Source organism: Lissotriton vulgaris, chromosome 8, assembly GCF_964263255.1.
Source record: "Lissotriton vulgaris chromosome 8, aLisVul1.2, whole genome shotgun sequence".
Lineage (NCBI taxonomy): Eukaryota > Metazoa > Chordata > Amphibia > Caudata > Salamandridae > Lissotriton > Lissotriton vulgaris.
In genome coordinates, this window is record NC_141696.1 from 737,075,625 (window position 1) to 737,102,933 (window position 27,309).

General features: G+C 43.0%; 1 protein-coding gene across 1 annotated transcript in view; it reads right to left on the reverse strand.

The window, feature by feature from the left end:
• Positions 1–620: 620 nt before the first annotated feature.
• LOC147697938 (heparan-sulfate 6-O-sulfotransferase 3-like) overlaps positions 621–27,309 on the reverse strand; it is a 681,633-nt gene continuing 654,944 nt past the window's right edge. Inside the window, exon 2 of the mRNA XM_086933376.1 lies at positions 621–2,107. Within this exon, the coding sequence (XP_086789502.1) occupies positions 1,399–2,088 (690 nt within the window). The 5' untranslated portion in view covers positions 2,089–2,107 and the 3' untranslated portion in view covers positions 621–1,398. The remainder of the gene's footprint in view (positions 2,108–27,309) is intronic.

Consider the following 27,309-nt stretch of genomic DNA (forward strand, 5'->3'; position numbering starts at 1 on the left):
CACTGATTTGACTGCCACTGTGTGTACATGATTGTTATGTATGAGGAAAGGTTAAGTTTAACATTTGCTTATTTATGTAGTAATTACATTTTCGCATTGATAGTTGGAATTTAAAATACAAAAAGAACAACTACCAGGACTACTGCTGGTAGTTCTTTGTCTCGCAAAAGGTGTTGCAGAATATTTAGCTCACCAGTATTAGTCATTTTGAGTAATATTCAGTTTAGACAAAACATTGCCAGATTTCTCCAAATACTCACTCCAAAGGGTTTATATGTTATAACTAAACTATATAAACAAATAACATGGTAGATATGGATAATGTTGCAATTTTCACTCTAAGATTTTTTAAACACTTGACGGTGATGTCCACACAGCTAAAGTAATTTTGCACAGGCAACAAGTATGTTCTAGCTCCATTAAAATTCGATTTGTATTCCTCTAAACGCTGAACATTGATTATCTTTTTAAGTCTGTCAGCATACCTTATGATGCTCGCCCCATTATTAAATGGTTGTTTTTTTCTGATGATGTAATTCACTGCCTAACCAGTGCAATCCAGTCAGCTTAGTAGTAGAATACATACTACAGAATAAAAAGTGTTCTAATCTGCAATTTTTGCATTTATTTTGGATCCTCAATTTATTTTAAATGCTTTGCAACACAAGAATGTCTCAGACAGGTTGATGCTTTTACATATTAAAGAGACAAACAATACTGGTGATTAATCTTGCTCCTTTGAAGAGAAGTCGTTGCAGTTACAAACACAGCAGCAAACTAAGCCAATAGTAAAACAAATAACATTTCATTAACGAAGGATATTTTTTTTAAAGGAACTGGAAAATGGAAAATGCAATATACTGCCAAGTACAAATATGAACTGTTTGTACATGGAAATAATGCTACACAATCTGACCTTATATGAAATATACATTCTCTTTTACATTTAAATGTTTACATTTTTGATGTCCAATTATATTTTGGAGTACAGGAATCACATATTTGCAAGTTCGGGCTACATCCAGTGTAAGAAAGGGTGACAATGAAAGCAATGTTAGCTGTCACACAGTCATTGCCAAGGCCCAATAAAACATATGGTGTTTTGGTGAAAAATTCATGTATTTCTCACTTATGCTGTGGCTGTTCATAATCGGGATGCAGTGAATATAGTAATGCCTCCAATTTACTTTTTGCCTCAAATTCTCCGTAAAGGATGTTAACGTGTTAGAAACACACAAAGGTTTTAATTTTTTGAGCAAAAATATGAAATAGATAAGACACTGAAGAAACTTCGAAGTATGGCCATTGCCCTTTCTCAAGATTCTCCCTATTCACCAAACTCTTCTCAAGATATCAAAATGTTTGTTCCATTCATCTGCATCAAATTAGAAAATAGTGTCACCATCTTGCTACTTGGCTATTGTAGTCTTCAGTGGCTGTCACTTCTGAAGTTTCATCTTCTTTATGCCACTGATGGGCCCTATGCTCTCTTAGGAGCCGCCGTTCTTCCCTCCGCTTTTGCCTTTTTCTCTGGTGTTCTTGTTGCCTGGTGAACTGAAAGCGCTGAAGGAAGAGTTCCTTGGCATACTCATACAATTGCATATCAAGATAGTTGAGCACTTCTATGCGCCTGCGCGACCATTCATCAATATCAACATTCGAGGCCCTTGTAGTATTAAACTGAGTAAATGGAGAAATGAATTTCAAGTTGAATGTCCTCTCAAACAAATATTGTGTTTTCCTCTGGAACTCTGTGAGTCCATAAAAGGCCATGTTCTTAAGATTGTTCTTTGCACTCTGCAGTAGGATGTCATTTCTTTCGCTTTCATTCATAAAAGTCAAATTGTAGCAGCCGACAAGGCTGAGGTCTGCCAGCATGCGGACTTGGCGGTTGTCAGCCAGGTTGTAGTCGCAATCCATGAACTCTTGCAAACTAACTCCTGACCAATCATCTCCTGGGTAGCATGTTGGGAGCTCATCCGGTGTTGGGCTTCTTCCATCACACACATGGAGGGAGGCCTTCCAAGTGGCACCTCTTTGGACATGCTTCCATTCGCTCAAGTAGCGTGAAACTGGATCTCTAAGCATAGTGATGTAATAGAAGTTCCTGAAATAGAAAGAAATATATTCAGTAAAAAGATTTTACATATGTATAAAACAGAATGAACATACTTTTGGTTAGTCTTAATTTGTAAGTATTCAACAAATCATAAAAGCCATTCTAATCACCGACCAACATAAGTGTGTACAACCATGTCATATGCAGCAGAAATGTTCACACACTTCATTGTATGCAGCACCTCTACTGTGACAAATATATATTGATGGGAATTGCAGTACAAGTCCCCATTTTTGACTATTCATTCGCAGTACCACAGAGATTCCCCTTGAGGTTTCAGTCAGATATATTTTAGCGATGAGAATAAAAGCAATGCAGCTTTACCTCCTAATGATGGAGGACTCGAGCCACACATTACTTTCTATGAGTCGCTGTGTCTTACTCCAGTTTTGGAGACAGGATTTACTAATGAGTAAGATATGCTTTCTCATGAAAAAGGCTTTGTGAAACAAGGGCATGTTTTATTCCTGCAAAATCATCTATAAGTCACAACTAAGGGGCCCATTATGATATCGGACAGATCGCCACCGCCGGCCCGGCAGTGGCAATCTGCCTGCCAAATGTCCCTGGTTCACCCCTTGCCATATTAGTATGGCGGGGGCACCGCGGTGGACGGGAAGACCATCTGCCGCTTTTCTGCCGGTCGGATTGCCGGCCGGGCGGAAAAGGGACTCAATATGGTGCCGGTGCCTTGCAGGCACCGCCATCCATATTAGGATACGTGCCTTTCCATGACAGAGACTCCGCCATAGAAAGGCAAGCAGGAAATCTCCGTTGGGGACCATTGCGGGCCCCCAGGGGGTGGTGGGGTGGCTGCACTGCGGGATACCTATGGTATCCCCCATCATTGCCATGCCCAATATGTCAAGCACCGCGCGGTGTCTGTCACGTTGTGCCAGGCAATGCACAACATGGCCTTTAACATTGCGGCGGGTGCTGCTTACAACACCGCCCACCGCAATGTTAATGTCGTGGATGCGCCCGCCAGCGTGACAGGATCATCCTAATTTGCCTGGTGGGACCGACGCAACTTCGGCGGTTGGTCCCGTGCTCCGTGGCGGAGGCGGGTGGATAAAGTCCACCCGCCATCATAATAGGCCCTGGTACTGATTTCAAATTGTCCTTGTTTTAAATTAATTCCCCTTTGGCAGGGATAGCTTTATGTACTCGTTCACAATATTACTTGACAGCCAATGGTTATCTTACTAAAACCATCACAAAATCTGAGTGGTATATATGTGCATGCCAACTTGTGCACGTGTGTGAGTGGTTCATTCTGTCAAGTTGTACTCTTTTAATTCCAGGGCTTGCACTTCTGATTTGAAAATGGGAGAATATTAAAGTAGAAAATCTCAGAATGCGAAGAGAAAACCCTGAAACGGATGAGCTACTCATGCATGGAACTAGGAAGCTTGAGAAATCTAAAATATGCTTTAAAACTGAATACGTTTCAGCACTGTTTATCACATTTCGTTTTTTGATATTTTATCAAAGTAGCAAGAACACTTCCTGCATGACGATTAAATCCAGTGTAATTTGCGGAAGTAAAATCTTTCCAACACCTTATGTACTATTAAATCATGTTTACAAGACAACGTTGCTGATAAGAGCAGAGTTCTGCAAACCATAGTAGGCCTACATGAAGTAGTCAAGATTAAGAATGAACCATCTGAGCCTTAAAAAAATTACTGATGTTTTGTGCATTTCCGATAGTAGAATAACAATGACAAGAAAGAGGCAGGGCCCAATTTCCAAAATTTGGGCCATGAGCAGGTATGATGTCTTTTCGTAGTACTCATGGCGTATTACTCCTATATTCCAGGAATTAGCCAAGAGTACTCCTGGTACATTTGTGGCTTATGTCCGAAATCCAATGGTTGCCTTGTGTTATTCCTATGCATTTTCAAATGAAGAAAAACAATTGTCTTCACTGAGGTCTGTCAGCAACCTGAATGAACTGGCAGCATGTCCTCGTAGTAATGAAACATGCCCTCAGTCCATCTTGGTTGCTGATACCAAATTTTGGGCAATTGATGTCTAAAATATTAAGGCACTGACATTTGGGGCAACCCTTCTTCCATGAAACATATACCACAAGTAATTCTCAAGCCACGACAAAGAGAGTTTTCCTTGAAACACGTGTTGGCTATTGGATTCTGGATGTTTTTTATCAACTGTAACAATTTGCCAATAAAGATGAAATTTCCAAATATATTGGATTATGGTGGATTGATTGAATCATGGATTGATTAAAGGATTGAAATAAGTTTAAAATGATGAACAATTGAACCAAATATTGACCTCCTATTGAGCAAATCTAACTTTTAACCAGCCCATAGGGATTGGGTATTGGAGGACCAGGTGCCAGGCTACGTATCCCTATACACCAATCCAGGGTGTAGGAAGTAGATGGTGCCAGCTCCATAAGGAGGTGACTATAAGTATCAGACTATTTTGGTGCTAGGCACTTGTGTTAGGGATTTTCACTCTGCTCTATCAGAAGGAAAAGCAGCTGAGGGCTCTGCCTTGGCATACTCCTGCCTCATGCACTTTAGTTGTACCAATATTGGGGTGGAAGGCCTCCTTAGACGTTCTTGGTCGCCAGGCACCAATCTAGCTTGTGTGTCAGCAGTGGAGCTGAGTGAGGAGGAAGGCGATATATTTGCCTTCTGGCTCACATGTCAAAGAGCTCCTTAGGGTCCCTAATTGGTATTCAGATTGGTCACTTGAAACTAGGGAGTTGTCCAAGGTGGGCGCATATCAGGGAAGGCCTACAGAGCGATGATAAACAGTTTCAGTTGAATCAGTGGGGCTTGAGTGTCCGTAGGTGGGGAATTTGGACCATCTCCACAGGAGGACTGATGGGCATTGCTGCCCATAGGTGGGGCTGTGTACCAGTGCATGCCCCAGATTCTCCAGATGGGAGACATCAGCCCTCCTAACATTGCCAGTGTAGTGGTGAGTGACTTTAGCCTGACAACTAAGATAGGTGAATTGCACTCTTGTGACCAAGAAGGGAATCAGGCCAATGAACCAAGGATGACTCAGTCAGGAGGTTAATCTAAATTCTGAGGGGAATGTTCTATCCTGAGTGAAGTCCAATCATCCCACAAGGGCGGTAGCAGGAAGTGAGCACAAACTGTGTCCTGAGGGTGAGGGTCAGAGATCTTGCGAGAGGAGTGCAACTGCATCTTTTGGGTGTAGTGACCCAGAGAAGGAGATGGAGAGTGGACCCTACCTCTCAATTGAGGGCTCTGAGGGCTATCAAGAAAGTTTGCTGTATGACCCCATGATTGTGTTGTACCATGTAAGGAAGGAGGGAGCTTAAGCTCTTGGCTGCCCATGCGCTTCATGAAGCCATCCTGGGCAGTGAGATTCTCCCATTGGTGCAGAGTCAAATGTAAACATTCCAAAACATTTAGAGGCAAGGATGTCTAAAACCAACACTGTAGTAGCTTGAGCTGCCTCCAGAAATAAAATGCAATGATCCCTATGGGAAAAGTACCATCAAGACCTGAGATAACATCAATTGTTACCCCTGCTCACTTGCCACCTGCCCAGAGGGTCCCTAGTGCCACAGGGGCTTAGTTTCGCCTTTGTGTGCACAGTGATTTTGGTTTGACACCCTAACTCCATGAGAAAATATACAGTATGACCTGCCTGCCTGAGAGTTTTCTCCAAGAGCATGAGGGTCATTTATTAAATTTCCTGTTTGGAACCTCAAGAAGTTTTAAAGTCATTTCATATAGGAACAAAGTACAGTTAATCATTCACTTAGGGGAAACTGTCTAAAGCAGTGTTTCTTAACCCTAACTCGACCTTGGCATTTTTGATGATTTGAACCACAAAACAATACACCAAAAGTACAGAAACAAGCATTCATTAAGCAAATAAACATATAATGAATTATTTTATTTAATTCACAAATAAATATTTTTAAAAATTAAAATGTAATTACTTTTCTAAATTTGAGGGCACACATCGTCCATACTATATTTGTGTTTGATGTAATTGCACTGCTCTCATGAATCAATTAGAGGATACAAACTTAGGGCCAGATTATGATGGCAGTCGGACGAGTGTCTGACTGCCATCCTGTCAGGAACGGGACCGTCCGACTAGCTGTTGGTGGTCCCGCCATCAGGATTAGGCTGCGACTGCCTTCAAGGCAGTCGCAATCTGTATATTTTGTATTGCGGTGTTTGCTGTGGGCTGCAGCACAGGCCCCAGTCCAAAATAAACACATTGCACATATTCCTACACTATGTGGCAGGCACCACGCGGTGCATACCACATGGTGCAGAGGTATGTGTGGGCCACCCTAGGTGCCACCAAGGGCCCATATCGCAGGGCCAGTTGGGAAGGGGGGCTGGCTATGGGCCCACAAGTGATTTTCTAACTGCCTTTTCATGGTAGGTTAACTGCCATGAAACGGCCGGTGGAAAAGGACACTGTAATCCCTACAGCGGTGCCTGAGTAGGCACCGCCACTGTTGTATGGATTGCAGTCCCTCCGACACACCGATGGTCTCCTTGAGCACGTCAGATGTGTGTCAGACTTCCTGCCCGCCCTCCATCTGCCCGCCATCATAATGCGGCAGGCAGTCATGCAGGGTCCGATGTCGGTAGGACTACCACCGACGGCCTGACGGTGGCGGTACCACCGCCATGGTAAGGAGGCCCTTATTTTTTTTTTATTTTGTTTATTTATATCCACTTTATTAGTCTATTAATATTGTTACATTTTCTAAGCAATCATGTATCCCCTGAGTAGGCTTTGTGGAATCCCAGGTCGCAGAACCACAAGTTAAGAATCACTGGTCTAAGGTATTTTGAAGAAAGGCCCATTGTCAGTCGGGCTATCTGTCAAAGAAATGCAATGGTAGAGCGAGTGGAGGCTCTGCTGATGAAAACATAATGCTTTTCCTGAATCTAAATAAAGCTTGTGAACAGGAGGTTTGGCAGACAGGGTAATCCACCATGTTTGTGGCAGAGTACTCTATTCACCAAACTCCAATACGGTCCTTTGTCTCTAAGTAATTATTCTGCACTGCTTGTCTTTGCCGACCTTGTATCTCTGCCCCTGGATTAGATGGTGAGGGATACTCCTCACTGGATCCTCTCACTTGTGATTACAGGATTTAACTAGCTATTGTCCTCACAGAATGGAAGGGAAATCATGCAAGGAATAGATCATTAACCTTTTTTCCAAATCAGTCAACTCACTTGTATAGTGATTACTCAATCAAACAAATACAAAACATTGTCCAAATATCCCTTTGCTTCTCTTTGGTCTAACTTGTTCTTTCCTTTACTGGACATGAAATTGATTCCCACTTCAGGGGGAAATTACTTGTTCCATCACAAGGTATTTATCACTTGATCTGTTCTTGTGCTATTTTTAGTTGCTGCTTAAGACATTCCTTAATAACTTAATAACCATTGTTCACAAAACCGTGTACGAGATATCCATGTACAACAAATGTTCTTTGACCATATGTCGTTGTACTCTGATCTCTCTTATAATGTTCTCACAAGTTATGAGCATAGATTGGGCTTGCAATGCCCACGTGGATCCAATTGTGTAATATGAATTTATGACTTGAACTACCATTGGCTTTTTGCTTTCCTTTTCTACTGGACAAAATTCTCACCCGTCCAAAGAGGTAGAGATGCAATGACCTTGAGGATCCTTGCTGTCCAAAGCGATGAATGGAAGATGAGATAAGATCATCCACAAGCAAACCAGAGGAGTGGGTCTCTGGTAATTGCACACAAGGACAATTCAAGTCAAAGTACCCACAATTGCTGCCAAGATCTCATAACACCTCATGAGACTAGACCTAGAGTACATACATTTAGGTTCTCAACATGCACTGAAGACTCCAGACACAGTAAACTGCAGCGGGATCTTTGATACTCTTCCCATTGTTACGTGGGCAAAAGCAGGACGGGAAGGAGGCAAGAATTATGTTCTCTGCAGCATTATTTGAGGAAATGTATGAAACTGGTGCGAATGGAGATACGAAACAAGAAGGGAAGGTGAGAAGTTAGAACCTCTCACCAGCATTATTTGGAGCAAAGGTAGAAATTGGGATGAGAAGAGAGGTCCTGTCAGGCATCCTGACAGTTTGGAACAATGCTTACGATGCTATTGTAATGCAACTCAAGACAATAGGGCTTCCTATTTACCAATTTACAAATATCTTATAACAATGGAACTCACAGTGCCACTAAATTTTACCCTTTGTTATCTATTTATTTTTTCACCAAGAGGTTTTCCTGCTTCTCTTGAGATTGGCAACTGGTTTATGAAAGTTTACACCATTCTAATGTCAAGATAAAGGAATATGCTGACAAATCAAGATCATCTTTTTCACCTTTTCCCCTTAAATTAGTTTGGTTGTCTTCTTGTTATCTTATTATTCACAAGTTACAAGTTAAAGTTCCATCACAATATTTTGGTCCATTTGTTATTACTCTCAAAGAATAATTATATCTCACATTCTCTCCAACTGGAACCATACGTTTATGATTCTTATCATTGGCCCCATTTCAACCTCTGCAAATAAAGGCATAAGGACAATCAGAATATGAATTTTAATAAATCTGTAATTCTCTGATGATTTTGAGGTTATTTCCAATTCTTGATTATTTGGATACATTCTCCATCTAGTGAGAGCTCTTTTGAAGATGCTTCTTCTGCTCATGCTTTCTTGTTGTTTCATTGCTTTTTCCAGAGGCACCCTGATAAACCGAGATCTTCAGGAGGAGGCGTACATTGTCACATCCATACCAGGAGATTACCAGAGGCAGCAAATGTTGAGAAAAAGACAGTGTCTTTCTGGCACAATCAGGCAGTGCCTCTCGAGAAAGATATCAAACGTGGGTTTCTTCTTTGTGTGCCTAGTAGATGCCTTGTGTTGGAAGAAAGGGGAGTGGTCCAGCATTATACATTGCCCTTTCCAAGATGGTGATCTGCCCAGAAATTAGTGCTCAATGTTCCCAATCTAATATTAAATGTAGCCTTTTCCTGGGATGTCAGTTCCTGTTTGAATCAATCATATAATAAAATGGCATAAACAAGGGCAGGATGTGTCGCATCACATTCACTTCCTTATATTTGATCATGTTCATTGTCCACTTGTTATCATTTTTGCCACTGAGTTTTGCTCCTTGCAGACAGATTTTTCTTTGTGTTATCTTCAGGAAGCCCTTGTTTGTCTCTTTCCACTTCATTGATGGGCCGAAAATATTGGTGCCTTGTTTATCTTTTTCTGCCTAAATCATCTCCAATTAAGAGCTATCTATGAAGCTCCTAGATGGTCTAGGAGATTTTCTGCCCTTTCTGTTTCTCTTCTAAAATGGGACTGTTAGAAATGGCATTTCTGGTTTGCTAAGGCTTGCGCCAAAGCCAGGCAGAAACCACAACTCTAGTCAGGGCAAGGGAGTTACACACTGATGATAACCCCTGCTCACCCCCTTGGTAGCTTGGCACAAGCAGTCAGGCTTATCCCAGAGGCAATGTGTAAAGCATTTGCGCAACACACTCACACAGCAGCAACACACTAGGCACACCACAAAAGGAACTCCACACAAGGTTATGTAAATAATACCTTTTATTTTGTCATAAACATATTAGAAACATAATCACACGTTTATACTGTGCCAACTGGCACTAGGCAATATTCACAGGGGATTATATACATGACAGAGCTGATCGGGCCACCTTTAGAAATCGCATGTAGCAATAGAAAACACAACCAGTGACTACTGGTAAAATAATGACCTCAGCATTATTATGTCAGGCATAAAACACATTAGGCCCAAACCTCCTAAGCATAAACACATTACGCAATAGGCCTTATAACCAAAACCTGTTATGCAATCACCTCAAAAGCAGAAATCACATTAGGCATAAATCCGGGCATATAAATCACATTAAGGGATAAGCATCACAAGCATAAACCCAGTGTACCCCGATCACACCCTAACATGACCCCCAGGCCAACCAGCCTTTTCTAGGGCTCCAATGCCAGCAAAGTCAGGGTGACTGCCAATGCAGCAGAATCCACAAAGCGCAAATGTGCTGGGGCATGGGGTGCACCTCATCCCTTCCTTATCATAAGACAAAAATGCCCCCAACGTTGCAGCTGCCTGCACTTTCGCAGAGCAGCTGGAAATGGCACTGGCCCCTCTGTGCCTGGTGAGCCCCACTCTGAGGCTCTGTAAATAACTTTGCCTCACATTGCAGCTGCCCGCTGCGGTGGCGCAGCTGAGGGAACCAAACTAGCCCAGGCACTAAGGGGCCCCCAGGGAGTAGCGACGATGCTCCAGGCACTGACAATGTGCCTCTGTGGAGCCCAGATTGCGCCCAATGTTGTAAGGTGGGGCAGCTGTGGCAGCAACGGGCACCTGCAATGTGCCCCTAACGGCACCAGCAATGCCTGTGTGAGCCCCACGGGTCTCCTTAACTAAAAACACTACCTCCCTATAGGCCCCACTCACCTGGACCTTGCAGGCTCCTCTCTACTCCTCAGAGAAAAAGGGACATCGGTTCTACACCCAGCCAGGCTCCCCCTGGCTGCTGGAGACTCCCCCAACTTCTTCCTTTGTCCCAGGACGCCCTGGGAGACGGGGTAGGCTCCCAATCTCTCTCCTGCCCACAGCCCGGCTTCTCTTGGCTTCCTGTGGGCACCTGCTTATGTCACATGGCCCGCCCACCGTCAGGCGAAAGTGCCCGTCTTCCTGGTTGTGCCGGGCCGCGGCGGTGATTTCGGTGATTCCTTCATGCAGGGGCAATACGGGGTAGGCTCCTGTTTTAAATAAATACAAAGTGGAGTGGGCACCCTCTATGAGTATATATATAAAGACAAAGATGCAGGGTGGGCCCCCGCTCGGTGCACACAAATGCAGGGCGGGCACCCGCTCCGTTGGGCAGTGATGTGGGGGAATCCCCATGTTGGGATTTCCCCTAAATGCGAGGAAGCTCCGCGCTGCAAAGCCCCAGCCCTCTCCTCTTCGGCAAATAAAAATAAAACCGCTCACAATGTGCTAGAAAGCAGGCAGGCAACAAAGTCTTTGGTGCTGGGGAGACCACAGCACAGTGCAGCCAGGCAGGCCAGAATGCAGGGACCCCCAGGAGACAGCAGCAGGGTCCTGCGGTGGTTCCTCCTGGCAGAGGGTCCCCTCCAAGTAAGCACAAGCACAGAACAATTTCATGGGGTGACAGCCCCTACATTTATATTACAGTTTCCTTTGTCTGTAGTGCAGGGCATGGGGGAACCAAATGCAACTGGTTCAGGGGGGAATTGGAGCACTTTGTTTTCCAGGCTCCTCCAGGCTCCTCTTCCCCTTTTGTCAAGCCCTTGGAATGATCTATTCTGGCCGAAGGAATTTGGGCCTTTTCCAGAAATTCTGGCTTGCTTGAATCCAGTGGTGTGGAGAGCATGGTACTCACCACACCACTGGATTCAAGCAAGCCGGGCTGAAGACGGCTGGAATGCCAGAAACCAGTCCTCTGAAGCTTGTTTCCGGTCCAGGGAAGGCATGGCTTGGCAGTTGGGGCTGGACTGTTCCCATGAGGCACAGGGTCAGACTGATTTGCATATGGCCATGTCTGAACTGGGGTGGTGTGGAGTGCAAAAAACCGATGGATTTAGGCCCAGATCTCTGTACTGGGGTGAATGTATGACATTGTTCTGCATTCTGTCCATCAACTGTGGTTTTTGCACTTCAAATACCTTGGCCATGGATACCTAAGGCTCACTAAAGCCAGGCACTAAGTCAATGTTTTGCTTCCGGTGCACTTTCCACAAAATTATTACATGACGCAGGACCAGTGAGCTTGCCTGACTTTTCTTTGGCTAGCTTTAGAATTAGACTCCCAGACAAAGCAAAGAGAAGACGTGCAGCTGACTCAAACGTCTAGAGCGCATGCATTTACCTTAACATTTCTCCGAGCAGAAAGCACTGCTCTGAAACAGAAACACAGTGATTAGTCACTGTTTCTGAACCGGATATGTGGATTTTGCCGCACGTTTTTTTCATTTTTTGCTGACGGATATTTCGCTGCCCCCACGGTGAAATGTCGGCAGATTTCTGAGCTGTGCCTGCAGCAGTTCATAAAGGTCCAAGGAGAAGTTCGAAGTTAAATGCAAACAAAAACTGTCGTAGTCGCTTTGCACTGAACCAACCAGCGCCGCTGTTCGTGGCACCGTCCCCGATACAGTAACTATGTCAAGGAAAGGCGCAGAATGAAAGGGGCTGAACCAATGGGAGCAATTACCAGCAGTAGAAATAGATGAAACCGGTGGCAAACCACTAAGAACATCTTTCAATGCTGCCATTTATATATTTTGTGGAGAAAAAAAATCGAGTACGGCTTGTACTACATAACGCTTTGACTAAAAAACCTGCCTTCAGAAATTCAGCTTTTGTTCCTCTCCACAAAATGCCGACCTTCAGCTTTTCTGCGCTCAGGTAAACCAAGGTGACGATGTAATTAGTAAGAAAAATAAAGCTAATATCCTGGGATTCTGCTGATCCGCAGTACATTGTGTGATAAGAATTCCACACCAGAAAGGGTCTTTTTGCTATTTCCTGGGAATCTTTTTAATACACTGCAACCTCCGCTTTCATTACTTCAGAGCAATAAATGCGCAGTTAGAGGAGTGATACAATTACAGGATGTACCATTGACCTTTCGGCTGATGCGTGTTCTCGCAGCCATTATGCAACATAAAATTACTTGATTTAAAGCTGAAATGTTCTTCTGCGATAAATGGATTTCAATGACAGAGAATACGACCAAATTGCAATGTTCTTTCTCCATTAACGTCTTGTTGTGATTTGCTTTTTATGTGCCGATGCCTTTTTGCTGCCACAAGAGGGAGCGCGCTGCTTCTGAAAGGAAACAGCTGATATAGTAAATTCCCGCATACTCTTTTGGCACGTGGTCTGTTTTTATCAGTCATTCCTTACCTTTAGCCCACTGACAGGAGTTTTAGGAGCAGAGGAGTGGGTGGAATGCGCGCTTTGACTGCTTGAGGAAGAGGCTGCCACATCACCGAATTGATTAAAAACAAGGGCCTTGGTAACAATCCATACACTAGTCCATTTTTAAAATAAAAAATGCATACGTGACGAGAAAAGGCGCTTATTGTTTTCGGTACTGACCAGTTCTTTAAATTGCTCGGTACTGAGTACCGACACTTTTTTATTTTGAAAGAGAGAGTACCTGCACTTCTCAAGAAAAACGTAATACTTTTAATTGGAGATTACTGTCACTGCTCAGAAACATGCAGGTACTCTGACCTTTTCCTAATCGACGTGGTCTGCAACATTTATGCCTAGATGCATCAAACTGAATTGCATTCGCAAACGGTGCGAATCGCATTTTTCGGCCTTTTTGCGAATGCAATTCACTAATTTGGAATGCATCATGCATTTCGCAATTTTAGGAATCGCAACCATGTTGCGATTTCTAAAATTGCGATTGCATTTAAGAAATCGCAATTTGAGATTTCTTAAATGCTATGCATGATTATTTTAAAATAGCGAATTCGCAATTTGGAATGGGTAAAATAGCATGAGGTTGAACTTCATGCTAAATTACTGAAAACTTTCAAATATGCACAAATTGCATTTTTGAAAGTTTAAATTTACACACACACATGCCCCAAGGGCATGTGTGTGTGTAAATGGATCTTGGGTGCAGGGAGGGGTTCTTTGGACCCCCCCCCCCCTGCACCCTTGAAATTGCATTCACATTTTGCGATTCGCAAAATGGAATTCGCAAAATGTGATGGCCTTCCCATTCATTCCTATGGGCCTTTTGGCCCATAGGAATCAATGGGAAGGGTTTCCTTAATTGCGATTCGCAAATTGCGAATCGCAATTAAGGAAAAATACCGAATCGCCAAAAAAAATGCGAAATTTTCATGCATTGCCATTTGCGATTTCTAAATTGCGATTCCTTAATTTTCGCAATTTAGAAATCGCAAATGGAAACAATGATGCATCTACCCATTAGTTTCCTTTTTTAACCTGAGTGGGCTCACGGCATCCAATAAAGTATGCTTATTTCCTAGTGAGTCCCAACTCATCTTAGCTTGGAGAAGCAAGTTTTCCTTTCTCTCACTTCGGGGCCTAAGGGGGATAGCACAAAACAAGCACTTTTTGTGCATCTGTTCACATCTCATTACTTATCTCTTCTTTTTTTCACCTCCTAAATTTATATTTGACACACATTTCATTTTTCAAGTTCATGAGAGTCACCAATGATGAAAAACGCGAGCAAACTGGTGAGTACCTACCAGCAGCTCCCTTGGTGTTGCTTACGTGAGGTACTTTCCGACCTTTCACACATTTTTTCTTGTATACACTGACTAGTGGGGGTGCAAGTATGGTGGATTGACAAACACTGAAATTTGGACACCCAGGTCCGGCTGCCATTGGCATTCTTTAGAAGCCAGCTTTTGTGCAGAGATATTACTACCCTGCCTTTAGGATCCTTGGAAACCTTTTGTGTCCGAGCTCAATCAGGTCTTTTTTGATATATTGATGTTATTAATGGAGGACGACCTGATTGGCTATTCCCTCCTATGCTCCTTATTGTGGACTCTGGTACAGAGTACCTTCACTTCTATTTTTCCATTTCAAGCACTGGTACTGACTATACAGAGCATTAGCTGTCTAGTAACCTCTTGTAATAAAAAGTACATAAATGGTATGTGCCTACATAGAGGGGTTTGTGGTGAGCCCATCTCCAGTGTTCTGCTCAAATGCCGTTTACATTTGGTCTCAACCCCAGCAGCCTACAGCACGGGGCTTTCTTGCACCAAGTGACATCATTTTACTTCAATCACAAGGGCATCTCCACCTGAAAAGGTGTGCTACTCAGAGTCAGAGATAAAGCCTATTTTATTTTGTCAGTTCTTTTTTCTTTCCATTATTATTATTATTATTTACTTTCTGAGCCACCCTAGCTTCTATGTGCCGATTAGAATCCTGTGGTTTGCATTACAACTAAAAAGGGTTTATTTGCCTGCTCTAACTGTAACTCTTGCAAGGAAGCACCCAACTTCTTCTATTAACATTGTATGCAATGGAGATTTCAAAAAATATTTTTATGCTACTTTTTTTTATTTGTTTATTGCAAGCATTTGACCTTTCTGTTTAGGTGACAGCATGTTTCCAGTGCTTAATTTGCAAAAAAATAAATAAGTGCCAGGGTCTTTGTCAGGAGCCTGAGAAGCTTGCACTCCCATTACCACTGCTGGCGTAGCCAATGACAGTAGCAATACAACTAACCATCACACTCAGACAAGAGTTACAATTCAGATGTTTAATACACATTACGCATGGCTAATACCTGCCACCCAAGCTATTCTTATAGCTTTGGGAGGCAGGTATTACTCATTTTCAATGTATATTGAATTATTAAAGAACTGTTATGCTCAGCACAAAAATAGACAAACAGTGCCACCATGTGTCATAAGTGCTGGTGTTGACAATTAAGTGCTGGTGACGAGTTCTGGACCCCACCAGTTCAAATTAGGCAAGCATGTTTTCTTTCTCTTGCTTTTTATTTTTCTGTCAAATGCTTGCAATAAATATGACCTTTAAACCAGCTTGTTAAAGGACAGACAATGTGGCTTTACCAATGCATTTTTAAAATAGTTCGTAACCTGGTAGGAAAGGGAGCTATTGAGCTTTTATTGAGGAGAAAATCCATTGCACTCATGAGCATGGGCAATACAACTTAAAAAATTAGAACTTTTATTAGGAACCATACTCTGTATCAAAATATGTAAGAAAAGGGTGTTGATATTTTGAACACACAACACACCAGTAGCCATAAATAATGCATTGCCAATAACCATGGTTCAAGCTCTGTAGTGCCTCCAATCTTGCTTAGTAAATATGTAAAGTTTTGATCACACACAATAATAAGTTCAAGAAATGCAACTTTGAAAAACAGAATGGTAAACCTTCACCAAATGCATTACAATATGGCTTGTGCTGACGATGATACATGCAAATGCCCACCTCGAGTCCAGAACCACAATTAATTTAAAAACTTGGCCAATAGTCACCATGATGTGCAGAATGATAGCCTTCCCAAAGTGGGATAGGGAAATTTGCTGAGTCTCAAAAAAAGAACTCAGTGAAGAAAATGGTTAAAGTAAGCTATCAGAACAAGAAAACATGTGCATGTTGAGCGAGAGACATTTTTTGCAGTATAGACATTACTGGAAACAGATATGGTGGCCAAATGGCAGGAGCCAGTATATAGACATCGCTTGACTACACATGACCCAGGTTTGAGTTCATCATTTGGAAGTGGGACACATAGTTTACTCACCTCAATGCCACTGTGTCACTTCCAGGGGTAGGGGTCACATCACCAAATCTCTAAACATGTGAGAGACCCTGGTAGATTTGTCAATTTCCATAGTAGGAGCTGCATGAATAAAACACCTTTAAGCCCAAGTTCCAGAACCAGTCAATACCTTTTGAAAGGCAACACAACATTAACATATATATTTGTCATGCACCGGGTGGCATCTTGGTGTTAAATAGCAGATGTTTATTGTTACCCAACTCAAAGGTGCTCATTTTATTGACACAGTAAGGATGACTGGGCCCACCAGGACTTACACCTGTATCCATGAGGTCAATCACAGATTTTTGCAGTGAATGTATTATTCACTTGAACCACCAGGCCCATGTACCAGTTATATTTTCTAACATACACGTAAGCAGGAGCGGTTCATCCATGGTGCCCGCCACACTGCAGCACAGAAAGCTTGAAAAATTAAATGGTAATAATAAGATTTTATGACCATTTTTTTCCAGGATTCTGCCAAACAGAGAGGGCAGGGCGGGGCCCCTTCAGTATGAATTGCGCTTGCCTGTTTGGCCGGCTACATTATTATGGCCAAACAGACATGCGCAGTTCAACCTCTTCAATCCGGCTGTCATTGACTGCCAGATTGGAGAGCAGGCACAGGCTTCAGTGCTCTTCGGAGAGCTGAGGCAGCCTGCTTCAACCAATCCAGACACTTCTCTCATGCAGCATGAAAGCAGTGTCTGAATTGGATAAGAACCCATGGGACATCGTGCTTGAAGGAGTCCGTAGCTGGAGAACACAGAGAACATGCTGCAGGGTAAGGTAAGTTAACTTTTTCTATTTTTAAATGTTTATTGGCATGTTTTTTTAAAAATTGTATTCATGTAGTCGTTTTAATTGTATTGATGTCGACTCACCATTTTTGTGCGTCACCAACTGCCACTGCTTCAATCCAGGGTAGAAGACTGTTTTGGGCTCCAGTGAATTTCCTGGGATCCTAGGAGATTTCAGACTTGAATCTGGAGGGGTTAAATTGACCTCCTATACAGGTTTTAAGGATTTTTCAAGAATACTTTTAGTTTCTAATGTGGGCACTCCACTAAAATGCCCTAGCCATTGAACTTTCTTTAATATATATGCCTCTTTGAAGCACTGGCAGCAACATTGCCTTCTTGAATATTTTATAGTGTATATTTAGAGGAAAAGGTGCTTCGGCTCCTTTGAGGCAATATTTGACAAATGTTTTAATCCAGAACAGGGATATTTTTAGTAGCAGATTTTAAACATGCAAGGAGCAAACCATAGGGAAGAGTGATTGCAACTACAAGAAGAAAGCTGTTACAGTATTTTAAAACTTTTATTACAGATTAGGTTTGAGACTTTGCATCTTTGGCTTGGTTTCCCCAGACTTTTTGCCTCTACCGCCTGTATTTTAGATGCTGTGCTGGATTCCGTTTTTGCTGGCTTAGATGGTTTGCACTGAGTGTGCAAGGGCTGTACATAAAATGCTACTAGTGGGCCAGCAGCACTGATGTGCCATCCACATGAGTAGCCCTGAAAAGGTATCTGAGACCTGCCACTGCAGTGTCTGTGCATAGTTTTAAACTGCCCTGTCCACCTGGCAAGTGAGCCCACTTGCCAGGCCCTAACCTTTCCTTTTCCTTCATGTAAGGCACCCCTATGGTAAGCCCAATGTACTCCCATGGGAAGGGTACAGTGTATGTGAAAGGTAGAACATGTACTGTTGTGTGTGACATGTCCTGACATGTACTGCTGTGTGTGACATGTCCTGATAGTAAAATACTGCCAATTTCGTGTTTCAATATTGAAAGGCTATCTGTCCCATAGGATGGAATGGGACATACTTTCCAACATCTTACAAGTATAACTTCCCATTGGGACAGGATACAGAAATAAAGTTTAGGCTCTCTGAATTCAGAATTTAATAACAGATCTTCTAGTAAAGTTGTTTTTAAAATTATTTGTTTGAAAATGCCACTTTTAGAAAGTTGGCAATTTCTTGTTAAACCATTATGTTTATCTCTACCTGTTTGTGGATTGGCTGTCTGTTTTTTGAGAGACGGGCTGTGGATGTGCATTCACTGTAGACAGCCACTGGGGGTTGGCGGTTGAGGTGTGCCTGGCCCTTCCTCGATGACTCCGAGCTAGCTGAATGGGGCTTGGCTGCAATTAGAATAGTGGGAGAAGATTTCCTTGCACCTGGATAGGGCCTGTCTCCCTTGCACAATGTCTCCACCCCCTTTGGTCAAAGGGAACAAAGGGAAAATGGGGTATCGGTATTAGACCTTAAACCCCTGAACTGTAGATCACTTCTGGACTAAAGAGGAACCTTTGCCAAGGAAAAGAGCTATGAGAAGGAGTATTGCCCCTTTACTGTGTGCTGTGTGGGGTTGGCCTGCAGTTGCTGTTTCTGCCATGGAAAAGCATAAAGACTGGAACTTTGCTCTGAACCTGCTTGATGAGGAATCTCCTTTGGCCGGTGTGAGCTGGCCTCCTGTTCTGGAGCTCCGGGACACAAAGACTTCACCCAAGCTCTCTTGAACTCCGCTGCTGAGAGTTCTGACCTCCCAGGAGGTGCCTATTCTAGTTTGGGCCTCTGGAGGTTGTTCCTGCTGTTGAGAGCTGGAAGAAACCTGCAGAACTGAGAAAATTGACGCATTGCCCTTCTTGCAGCTGTTTTCCTGATGCAGCACTGCTATGTGAGAAGAATCTCCATGCACAGTCATGCCACTGCAGAGACAACGAAGCACCTGTCCCGGCTACAAGAACCGACACATTGTGGGATCGCATCTGAAGAAACTGACACAGTGCTGCCTGCCGCCGTGGCATCGATCGGCAGCGGATTCCGGATTTCCATGCATTGTGACATGTGCGGCAACTTTTCCCAATGCATCACCCACAGACGAAAACCGTCTTGGAGTCGATGCATCACTTCCCCCAACACTCTGGATTCGACCCATCAGTTCTCCTGCGTGCAGCAGAACTGTCACATCGCCTTCCCGAGGACTCAGGAACTGACGCATCTCTTTGTTTCTCGACACTTCCCTTCTCTGTGGCTGTTTGGCCTTGTGAATTTTGACGCACCTACAGGAACTTTGTGTAGAATCACGCACCCTTAGATTTTTATGGACCAAGTTGCTTGAAACTTTTTAAAAGTCATATTCTTATTACATGTATGTTGGATTTTTGTCGTTTTGGTCTTATTGAGTTTAGCTAATGAAACTTTATTTTTCTAAACTGGTGTGGTGTCCATTTGTGGTGGTATCCCTGTATTACTGTGTATTTTGACTGAGTACAAATACTTTACACATTGCCTTTGGGATAAGCCTATCTGCTCATGCCAAGCTACCCAGGGGTTGAGCAGGGGTTATCTAAAGTGTTTATCCCCCTTACGTCTGCCAACTTGAGATCCCCATTTCCAACCTTAAGTATAACTAAGAAAATGCTTAATTTTGCGAATTTGCAATTAAGGGTGATGTTTTTCAAATTGAAAATGTTGTATAATTTCTGCTTCTTCTCTGTTTTATGCTATTATATTTGTAAAAGGGCAAATACAGATAGGACTTGGAAACATGGGTTTGTGATAATTCAAGGAAAATGAAGTGAACACTAACCTGACAAAACCTCCCTTACAAAAAACCCTCTCCGACAAATTTCAAAAGAAATCGAGATACAATGTCAAACATTGCTTCCCAGTTGAAAGAAAATAGCAAGGGATTAACGGCCACATGCATCATTGAGAATTGCATTTGCAAATGGTGCAAATCGCAATTTTTGGCCGTTTGCGAATGCAATTCTCAAATTTTGGATTCATCATGCTTTTCGCAATTTTAGGAATCACAACCACTTTGCGATTTCTAAAATTGCGATTGCATTTAAGAAATCGCAATTTGAGATTTCTTAAATGCAATGCATGATTATTTTTAAATTGCGAATTCGCAATTTGGAAGGGGTAGATTAGCATGAAGTTGAACTTCATGCTAATTTACCGAAAACTTTCAAACACGCACTAGTTGCATATTTGAAAGTTTTAATTTACACACACATATGTCCTTGGGTCATGTGTGTGTGTAAATTGCACTTAAAGTTAAATTTCAGGGGTGCAGGGAGGGGTTCTTTGGACCCCCCCTGCACCCTTGAAATTGCATTCAAATTTTGCGATTCGCAAAATGAAATTCGCAAAATGTGAATGCCTTCCCATTCATTCCTATGGGCCTTTTGGCCCATAGGAATCAATGGGAAGGGTTTCTTTAATTGCGATTCGCAAATTGTGAATCGCAATTAAGGAAAAATACCGAATCGCAATAAAAAATGTGAATTTTTCATGCATTACCATTTGCTGCGATTTCTAGATTGCGATTCCTTAATTTTCGCAATTTAGGAATCGCAAACGGCAACAATGATGCATGTGGCCGTAAATCTCGGAATTGGAGGGAGAAATAGAAAGTTAGTTTTGAAAACACAAACCTCTGCTTTTAAAAACGACCTTTTTGATGTTAAATTTAATTTGATCATTTTAAAACTTCCAGACTTAAATGAAATATGAATTTAAATGATTTCAATTGTAATGTTTACTGCTACCATAATTGAAGCTGAACAGAGCAACAGAAGAGTAGGCTGAAAGGGGAGGTATAGCCCGGAGAGTAAGTAATGAAGAACAGAAAGGTTGAGGGAAAGGAGGAAGAGAAGAATGAATATACATTGTATTGGAAAATGGAAAGAAAAATAAATAAACACCTTGATCTGATCTAGAATTTAAAGAGTTGGCACATGGAGAAAAATGCATATTGGCCGATTTTGAACCATGTAACGGATGCAGGTCTGAAGAGGACGGTGTGTATAGGTCACACTGGGCATTTAAAAAACTGAAGGAAAAAAAACTAAAGAACAAAAGGAGAGGAGGTGGGTGTGGCACGGCGAACGGATAATGGCGAGAAATGTTTACTCCTGTGGAAGGGAGACATGTAATATATTAGAAAAGACTCGAAAATAAAAATAAACGGGGAGCGAATCTCACATAGTCGTTGAAAACCCATTGGTCAATGTGCTTTCATTGGTTTCACTGTGGCTACTGTAAGTGACAAGTTCGTTGCATTGCTTTCATCAGTTGTGTTTTATTAGTTCCACTTTTTGTTGGTGCAGGCTTTAGTAATATCACATATAGCTATGAACGCACACTGGACCAAACCCTTTTCTCCAAGCACAAGTGAAGCTTTTTATGTATTTATTGTTCATTTAAACATGCATATAACGCACCGAGGTAGGGGCAGTGTACACACAACCGATCACGCCACCAGTTACATTGAGATAGCGGAGGGCATTAAGGTAACTAACAAAATAAACAGCCAAAACCATAAGGAGAGTTCTAACATTCAAAAAAAGGCCTGGAACAGCGCATGCTTTCTTGGCTCAGGAACCTTCTGACAAGATACGTCTTAAGATGCTTCTAGAGGTCGTTAGCAGGTTTGATTTCTCAAGTGTGCAGATAGAGTCAAGTCAAGTCAAGTCAAGTCAAAAACCACTTTATTCGATTTTGTTAAAAATCATAAAAGCATACTACAGTAATTAAAAACAATCCATTTACAGTAAAAAATATATCATACAGTGCATTACAATTAAAAACAATAGAACAATCAGATTAAATGAACTCATCATGTGCAAATAAGCTATCATCATGTTCAAAAAAGCAATATGTACCACGTGCTTCACTGACCCCACTGCTGAGTTTGTAATTTCCTCTTCCTAATCCGCACAGCGGCAACGAGGTAATTTGCTACACTAAACATTACCAAGGGTGACTCAAGCATTTGTAAAAACAGAAGAGCAGGTTTTGCTTGCGTAAATGCTTTCTCTTTCAACAACGGTAACAAATACTTTTGCCTAGGTACTTGATAAAAAGGGCAGAATAACATAAGGTGCATATTGTCTTGTGTAGTGAAATTATCGCATTTGCATACAGGCGCATCCTCATGCTTAAACCACCCCTGTCTGTCAGAGAGTACCAAATAAATCTGGTTGAATCTAAACTTAACCAGGAGCCACCTGTGGAACGGAATGTTGACTAAGACGAGATATGGTTGAATAGCTACGCAAGTGATTGTCATATAATGTGCTCTGACCATGGGTTTTGTTAACTGGACTTGTTCTCTCTCCAAAAACTTAAGTTTATGAAAGTTTTCCTTGACCCAAGCTAGATCTACTTTTCTTAGGTCAAGCGGGGAGGAGAAAATCTCCGGCCGTCCAAGTTCTACAGAGCACTTGTGTATGTACGCCAGCCAAGGAATGTCTTTGTATTTGTCAAGTTTTAGACAATCCATCAAAATTTTGTGGTTAAGGCCTAGATTTTCATTTATCCAGATTCTTATCCACAAAAGAATGGGTGCCATAGAGAGGATATCAGTGATGTATCCTACTCCAAGCTCCTGATGGACAGAGAAGGTGGGTGTTGAAAAGGGGAGTCCTAATATTGAACAGAAGAACTTATTTACCTCTGTTTGGATGGATTCAGTTTTTACATATCCCCATATCCCAGCTCCATACCTAGTTATAGCCAGTGATTTTGCCCTATACAAAGCTAGCAGTGCACCACTTGGTTTCCCCCCAAGTCTCTTTGAGAAGCTCAGAATAGCATTAACAGAGCTCCTTACTGCTTTGGTCTTTGCTGTTATCTGCGGGATCCAACTGCCCTTGATATCAAAAATTACACCGAGGTAAGTGAAAACCTTTACGTTAGTTATCGCTTCCCCTTTACAGTAAAAAGATCTAGTGTTATTTTTTGCTGCCCCAAAAACCATAACGTGAGATTTGGCGTTATTGACCACAAGGTCAAGGGAAGACATAAAATCACTGAATGCATCAAGAAGTCTCTGGAGGCCCAGATGTGTCCTAGCTATTAGAGCGGCGTCATCCGCGTACAGGAGCACTGGGATTTGAGAGTCTCCTGCACGTGGTGTGTCCACGGATGCAGCCAGCAGATTTTTTTCCAGAGAGTTTATGTATAAAGTGAACAGCATAGGGGCAAGGATGCAGCCTTGCCGCACACCCCTGCCAGATTTAAACCATGCTGTACAATGTCCCTCTTGATCCATTCTGATGGAAGCCTTTAAATCCTTGTGGAGTTCAGCCAAGAAGTGGACCAAAGGAGGATCCAATCCCATTTTTAATAACATGCCCCACAGCTTAGCTCTATTCACTAAATCGAACGCTGTGGACAGGTCCATATAAGCAACAAAAATTGCCCCCTTTTTTGCCTTCGTATATTTGGAAATAATCATGTGCAGGTTAAGGCATTGGTCCTCAGTCCCTCTACCTGACCGGAATCCATACTGGGCATTGGACAAAATATCATTCTCTAATGTCCACTTATTAATTTTTGCCAACAGTACTTTGCCCAGGATCTTCATAGAGGAATCCAGCAAGTATATGGGGCGGTAGCATTTAGGGTCACTTCTTACTCCTTTTTTAAAAATTGGCACAATGATTGAACATGCCCAGGTATTGGGAAATCCCCCTTTAAGTACATGGTTAAAAACATTTGTAAGTATAGTTGCCCACATCTCTGGATTTGATTTATATAAGTCCAGAGGGACGCCGTCGGGACCCGGAGCTTTATTCTTAGCGGACCCAATTATCGCGACCTTGACTTCATTTTCAGTAAGGACTACCATGGATTGCATATCAAAATAGGGAGGTATACAAAAAGTTTCATAGACTTGATTGCTACCATAGATAACTGAAAAAAATGATTAAGCCACTCTTGTTCTGGTATATTTGCCTCCAGATCTGTGTTGCATGTTTCGGCAAATATAGGGCTGTTTATTATGGACCAAAATTTTTGAGATGTTTTTCAAGGTGGTTGAGTCCATTATTGCGTCCCAGGCTTCTTCTTTTACTGCTTTTTTACGTATCTTTACCGCCTCAGCATATTTTTTCCTTAGCTGCGCTACCACAGACTTGTTTCTGGGAGAATGTTTTAGCGCTGCTATCAATGCGGAGTGAGCTTTAGAACAAGAGTGGTCGAACCAACCGGAGACTGGGGCAGGACCCCTTTTGGGCCTAAGTGTAAGTTCTTCTTTCACCGTCGAGCAAATAGCCTCAAAGGCAGCAATAGTCTCTTTATCTCCCCTGGCAGGGTCCCTGCAGGTCTGAATTTCCGCCATCATCTCTTGTTCAACAAGATACGAAAAGTCTTCTGGACAAACTTTGCTCCATTTTAATCGCCTCCCCTGATCTTTACTCTTTACATGCCTCACAGAGGTGGCCAACATAACCCCCTTGAGTAGTCCAAGCGACCCATCCAGAGTTAGGCAGACCGGGTTGTGGTCACTGAATCCACTTTCGATAGCATTATAAAAGTGCACATAGCGGAGTAGCCCTGGGGACACAAAGATATAATCAATAATGGACTCACTGCCCCTTGCATTATATGTGACCACCCGGTCCTTTGGGTCAGAAAAGCCAGGTTCATACAAATCGTTTGCTGATAACAGAAGTTCCATAGCTATGCCCTTCGGACTATGCTCAAAGTGGGGGGGAGTCGTGAGGTCAGGCCCATTAAAATCTTTAATCTGGCAATATAATTCGCACAAGTGAACATTAAAATCACCCATTAAAATAATTTGCACAAAAGTGGTTTGTTTTGACATGTAATCAGTTATAAATGAACTTAAACTCTCTAAAACAAAATTTTGGGGACCGCCGTGCAGGGAGTTATAGCAATTAATAAATACTATCTTGTTTTTATCTGGGAGGCGGATCTCTAAGAACTGAAAATAGTGTGAGGAACCTGGTATTTCCCTCACACTCCCAGCTATTTTAAAAGACACCAAAAACATCAGGCCACCTATGTCTCTACCCACCGAGGTACACTGTGCTTTAACAAAGAATGAGGAGTAACCGTCCAGCCAGAAGGAGTTATCCCTTGCCCATGTCTCCTGCATAGCCACTATATCGTATTCTTTTAGCTTACCCAGCCAAATTGGGTCATTCTGTTTGGCGCGTAAGCCCGCAATATTCCAGGACAAAATCTTCGCTCTTCTAATGCCCCCCTCCGTTAACGCCTCCCCTTCATTAGATACAACATTACAGGAAGTGGGGGTGTAAACAATATTGCAAGGAGTAGGGATGTTAATGGGGTCAACCTGACCATTCACTGGCAGTTTTATTTGCTTAGGCTCTAGTCAGTCCATATCTTCATGGTTAACGAGAGCAGCAAATCTATTTGTGAGTGGCAGGTTTTCTGCATGTGTGTGTATTGCAGAAGTGGCTACACCACCGCCCCCTGATTTCTTGGTCACACATTCATTCCCTTGCAAAGGGAGATTTTGTTTGCCATAAAGCCTGTTGGTGTTATTTGGCTGTGGCCAAACGTACCTACCGCCAGTTGGCCTGGGTGGAGGTGGGTAGAAAAAACCTAATGGCATGACACGCACACCCTTGCCTAATGGGTCTAGAGGGGAAGCATCCCAAAAGAGGCGGCTTGTGACATCCCGGGATTTAAAATTAACTATAACACAGTCACCAGCCACACACTTTTTAGTTCTGCCAACCCAGTTGACCCTTCTGCACATCAAAATATTGGCAGCAATATCGCTTTCACCCGTGCAGTTTGCATTACACCATTTTTCCGTAAGGTTCCGCAGGGTTGCCTGATGTTCTACCACCCCCGCATCTAGTTTGGGAACATTAACCAGTACAGCTACAAAAGGTGTTGCATCGGGGGGAAGGTGCACTGGAGGTGTCCTGCCCAACAGCTCTCCAGGTGAAACTAAAGGCTTATCCAGTAGAACATGGTTAGGCACTGTATGTGGCAGGGGCGTATATCTCCCATTAACAACTTTCCCTTTAGCGGGCGCAGATATTTCTGCCGGTGTATTAATTACTGGGATACTCGGAGGATCAATTTCTATTGGTACTGAAGCCGGTGCCTGGCTAAGCAAGAAATCATTTATACGTTCACATTTGTTCAGCAAATTTTTAACACAGTCCTTTAGCGTCTCAGTAATGTCCGTTGCAATCTGGATTAAGGCGGATTCTAGTCTATCAGAAAAAAGTTTTTCCAAAAGCAACGTAAGACCCTCCTCGGTGATATATGGAGCTCCTTGTCCCCCAGATTGACAAATAGCCGTGTGTTCCTTCCCTCCCATCGCCTCGATGTTAGGAGGAATGACAGGTATGACAGTAATAGGAAGTTCAGGGGAGGGCAAAACTGTAGGAGTCTGTGCCAAGTTTGTCCGACATGGTTCAATTACGACCCTCGGCTCCAGTGGAACACAACTAATGGGCGAGGAAGTTATAGTTGTAGTACTAATGCTTCCAGATGTGTTTTCCAAGCCCAGGGCACGTTCAGACACAGCGATCTGAGTGGATAGCTCGTCCACTTTGGAAGTCAGATAGGTAATTATGCTGGTCGTGTATTTTGGGACCTTAGCCTTGGCTTCTCCGGTCAGTGAAGTAACAAGTTTACGCTTACCCATGATGTTAATGATGTGGCCCGTCCCGTCCCTGGTCGTCCTTGGACGGCCTCAGACGGCCCGCCCTTGTCCCGGGCTTCTCCCGGGCTTCTCCCGGGCGGCTCCCGCGCGCGACTCGCGGGTGCTCGTGCGGCGTCACTCCCGCCGCCGGGGCACCTGGGAGTTGTGGTTTCAGGTAGCGCTAGCCGTTCCCCTCACGGCGGTGGTAGGGCGCTGGTAGGGCGCTGGAGCGCTAGGGAGCTGAGCGCTGAGAAGCTGTGCGCGTTGGCCGTTCACCTCACGGCTTGAGAAGATTCCCCCTGGAGCTCTGGGCGCTCCGTTCTTTGAAGCGCCTCCGGGCGC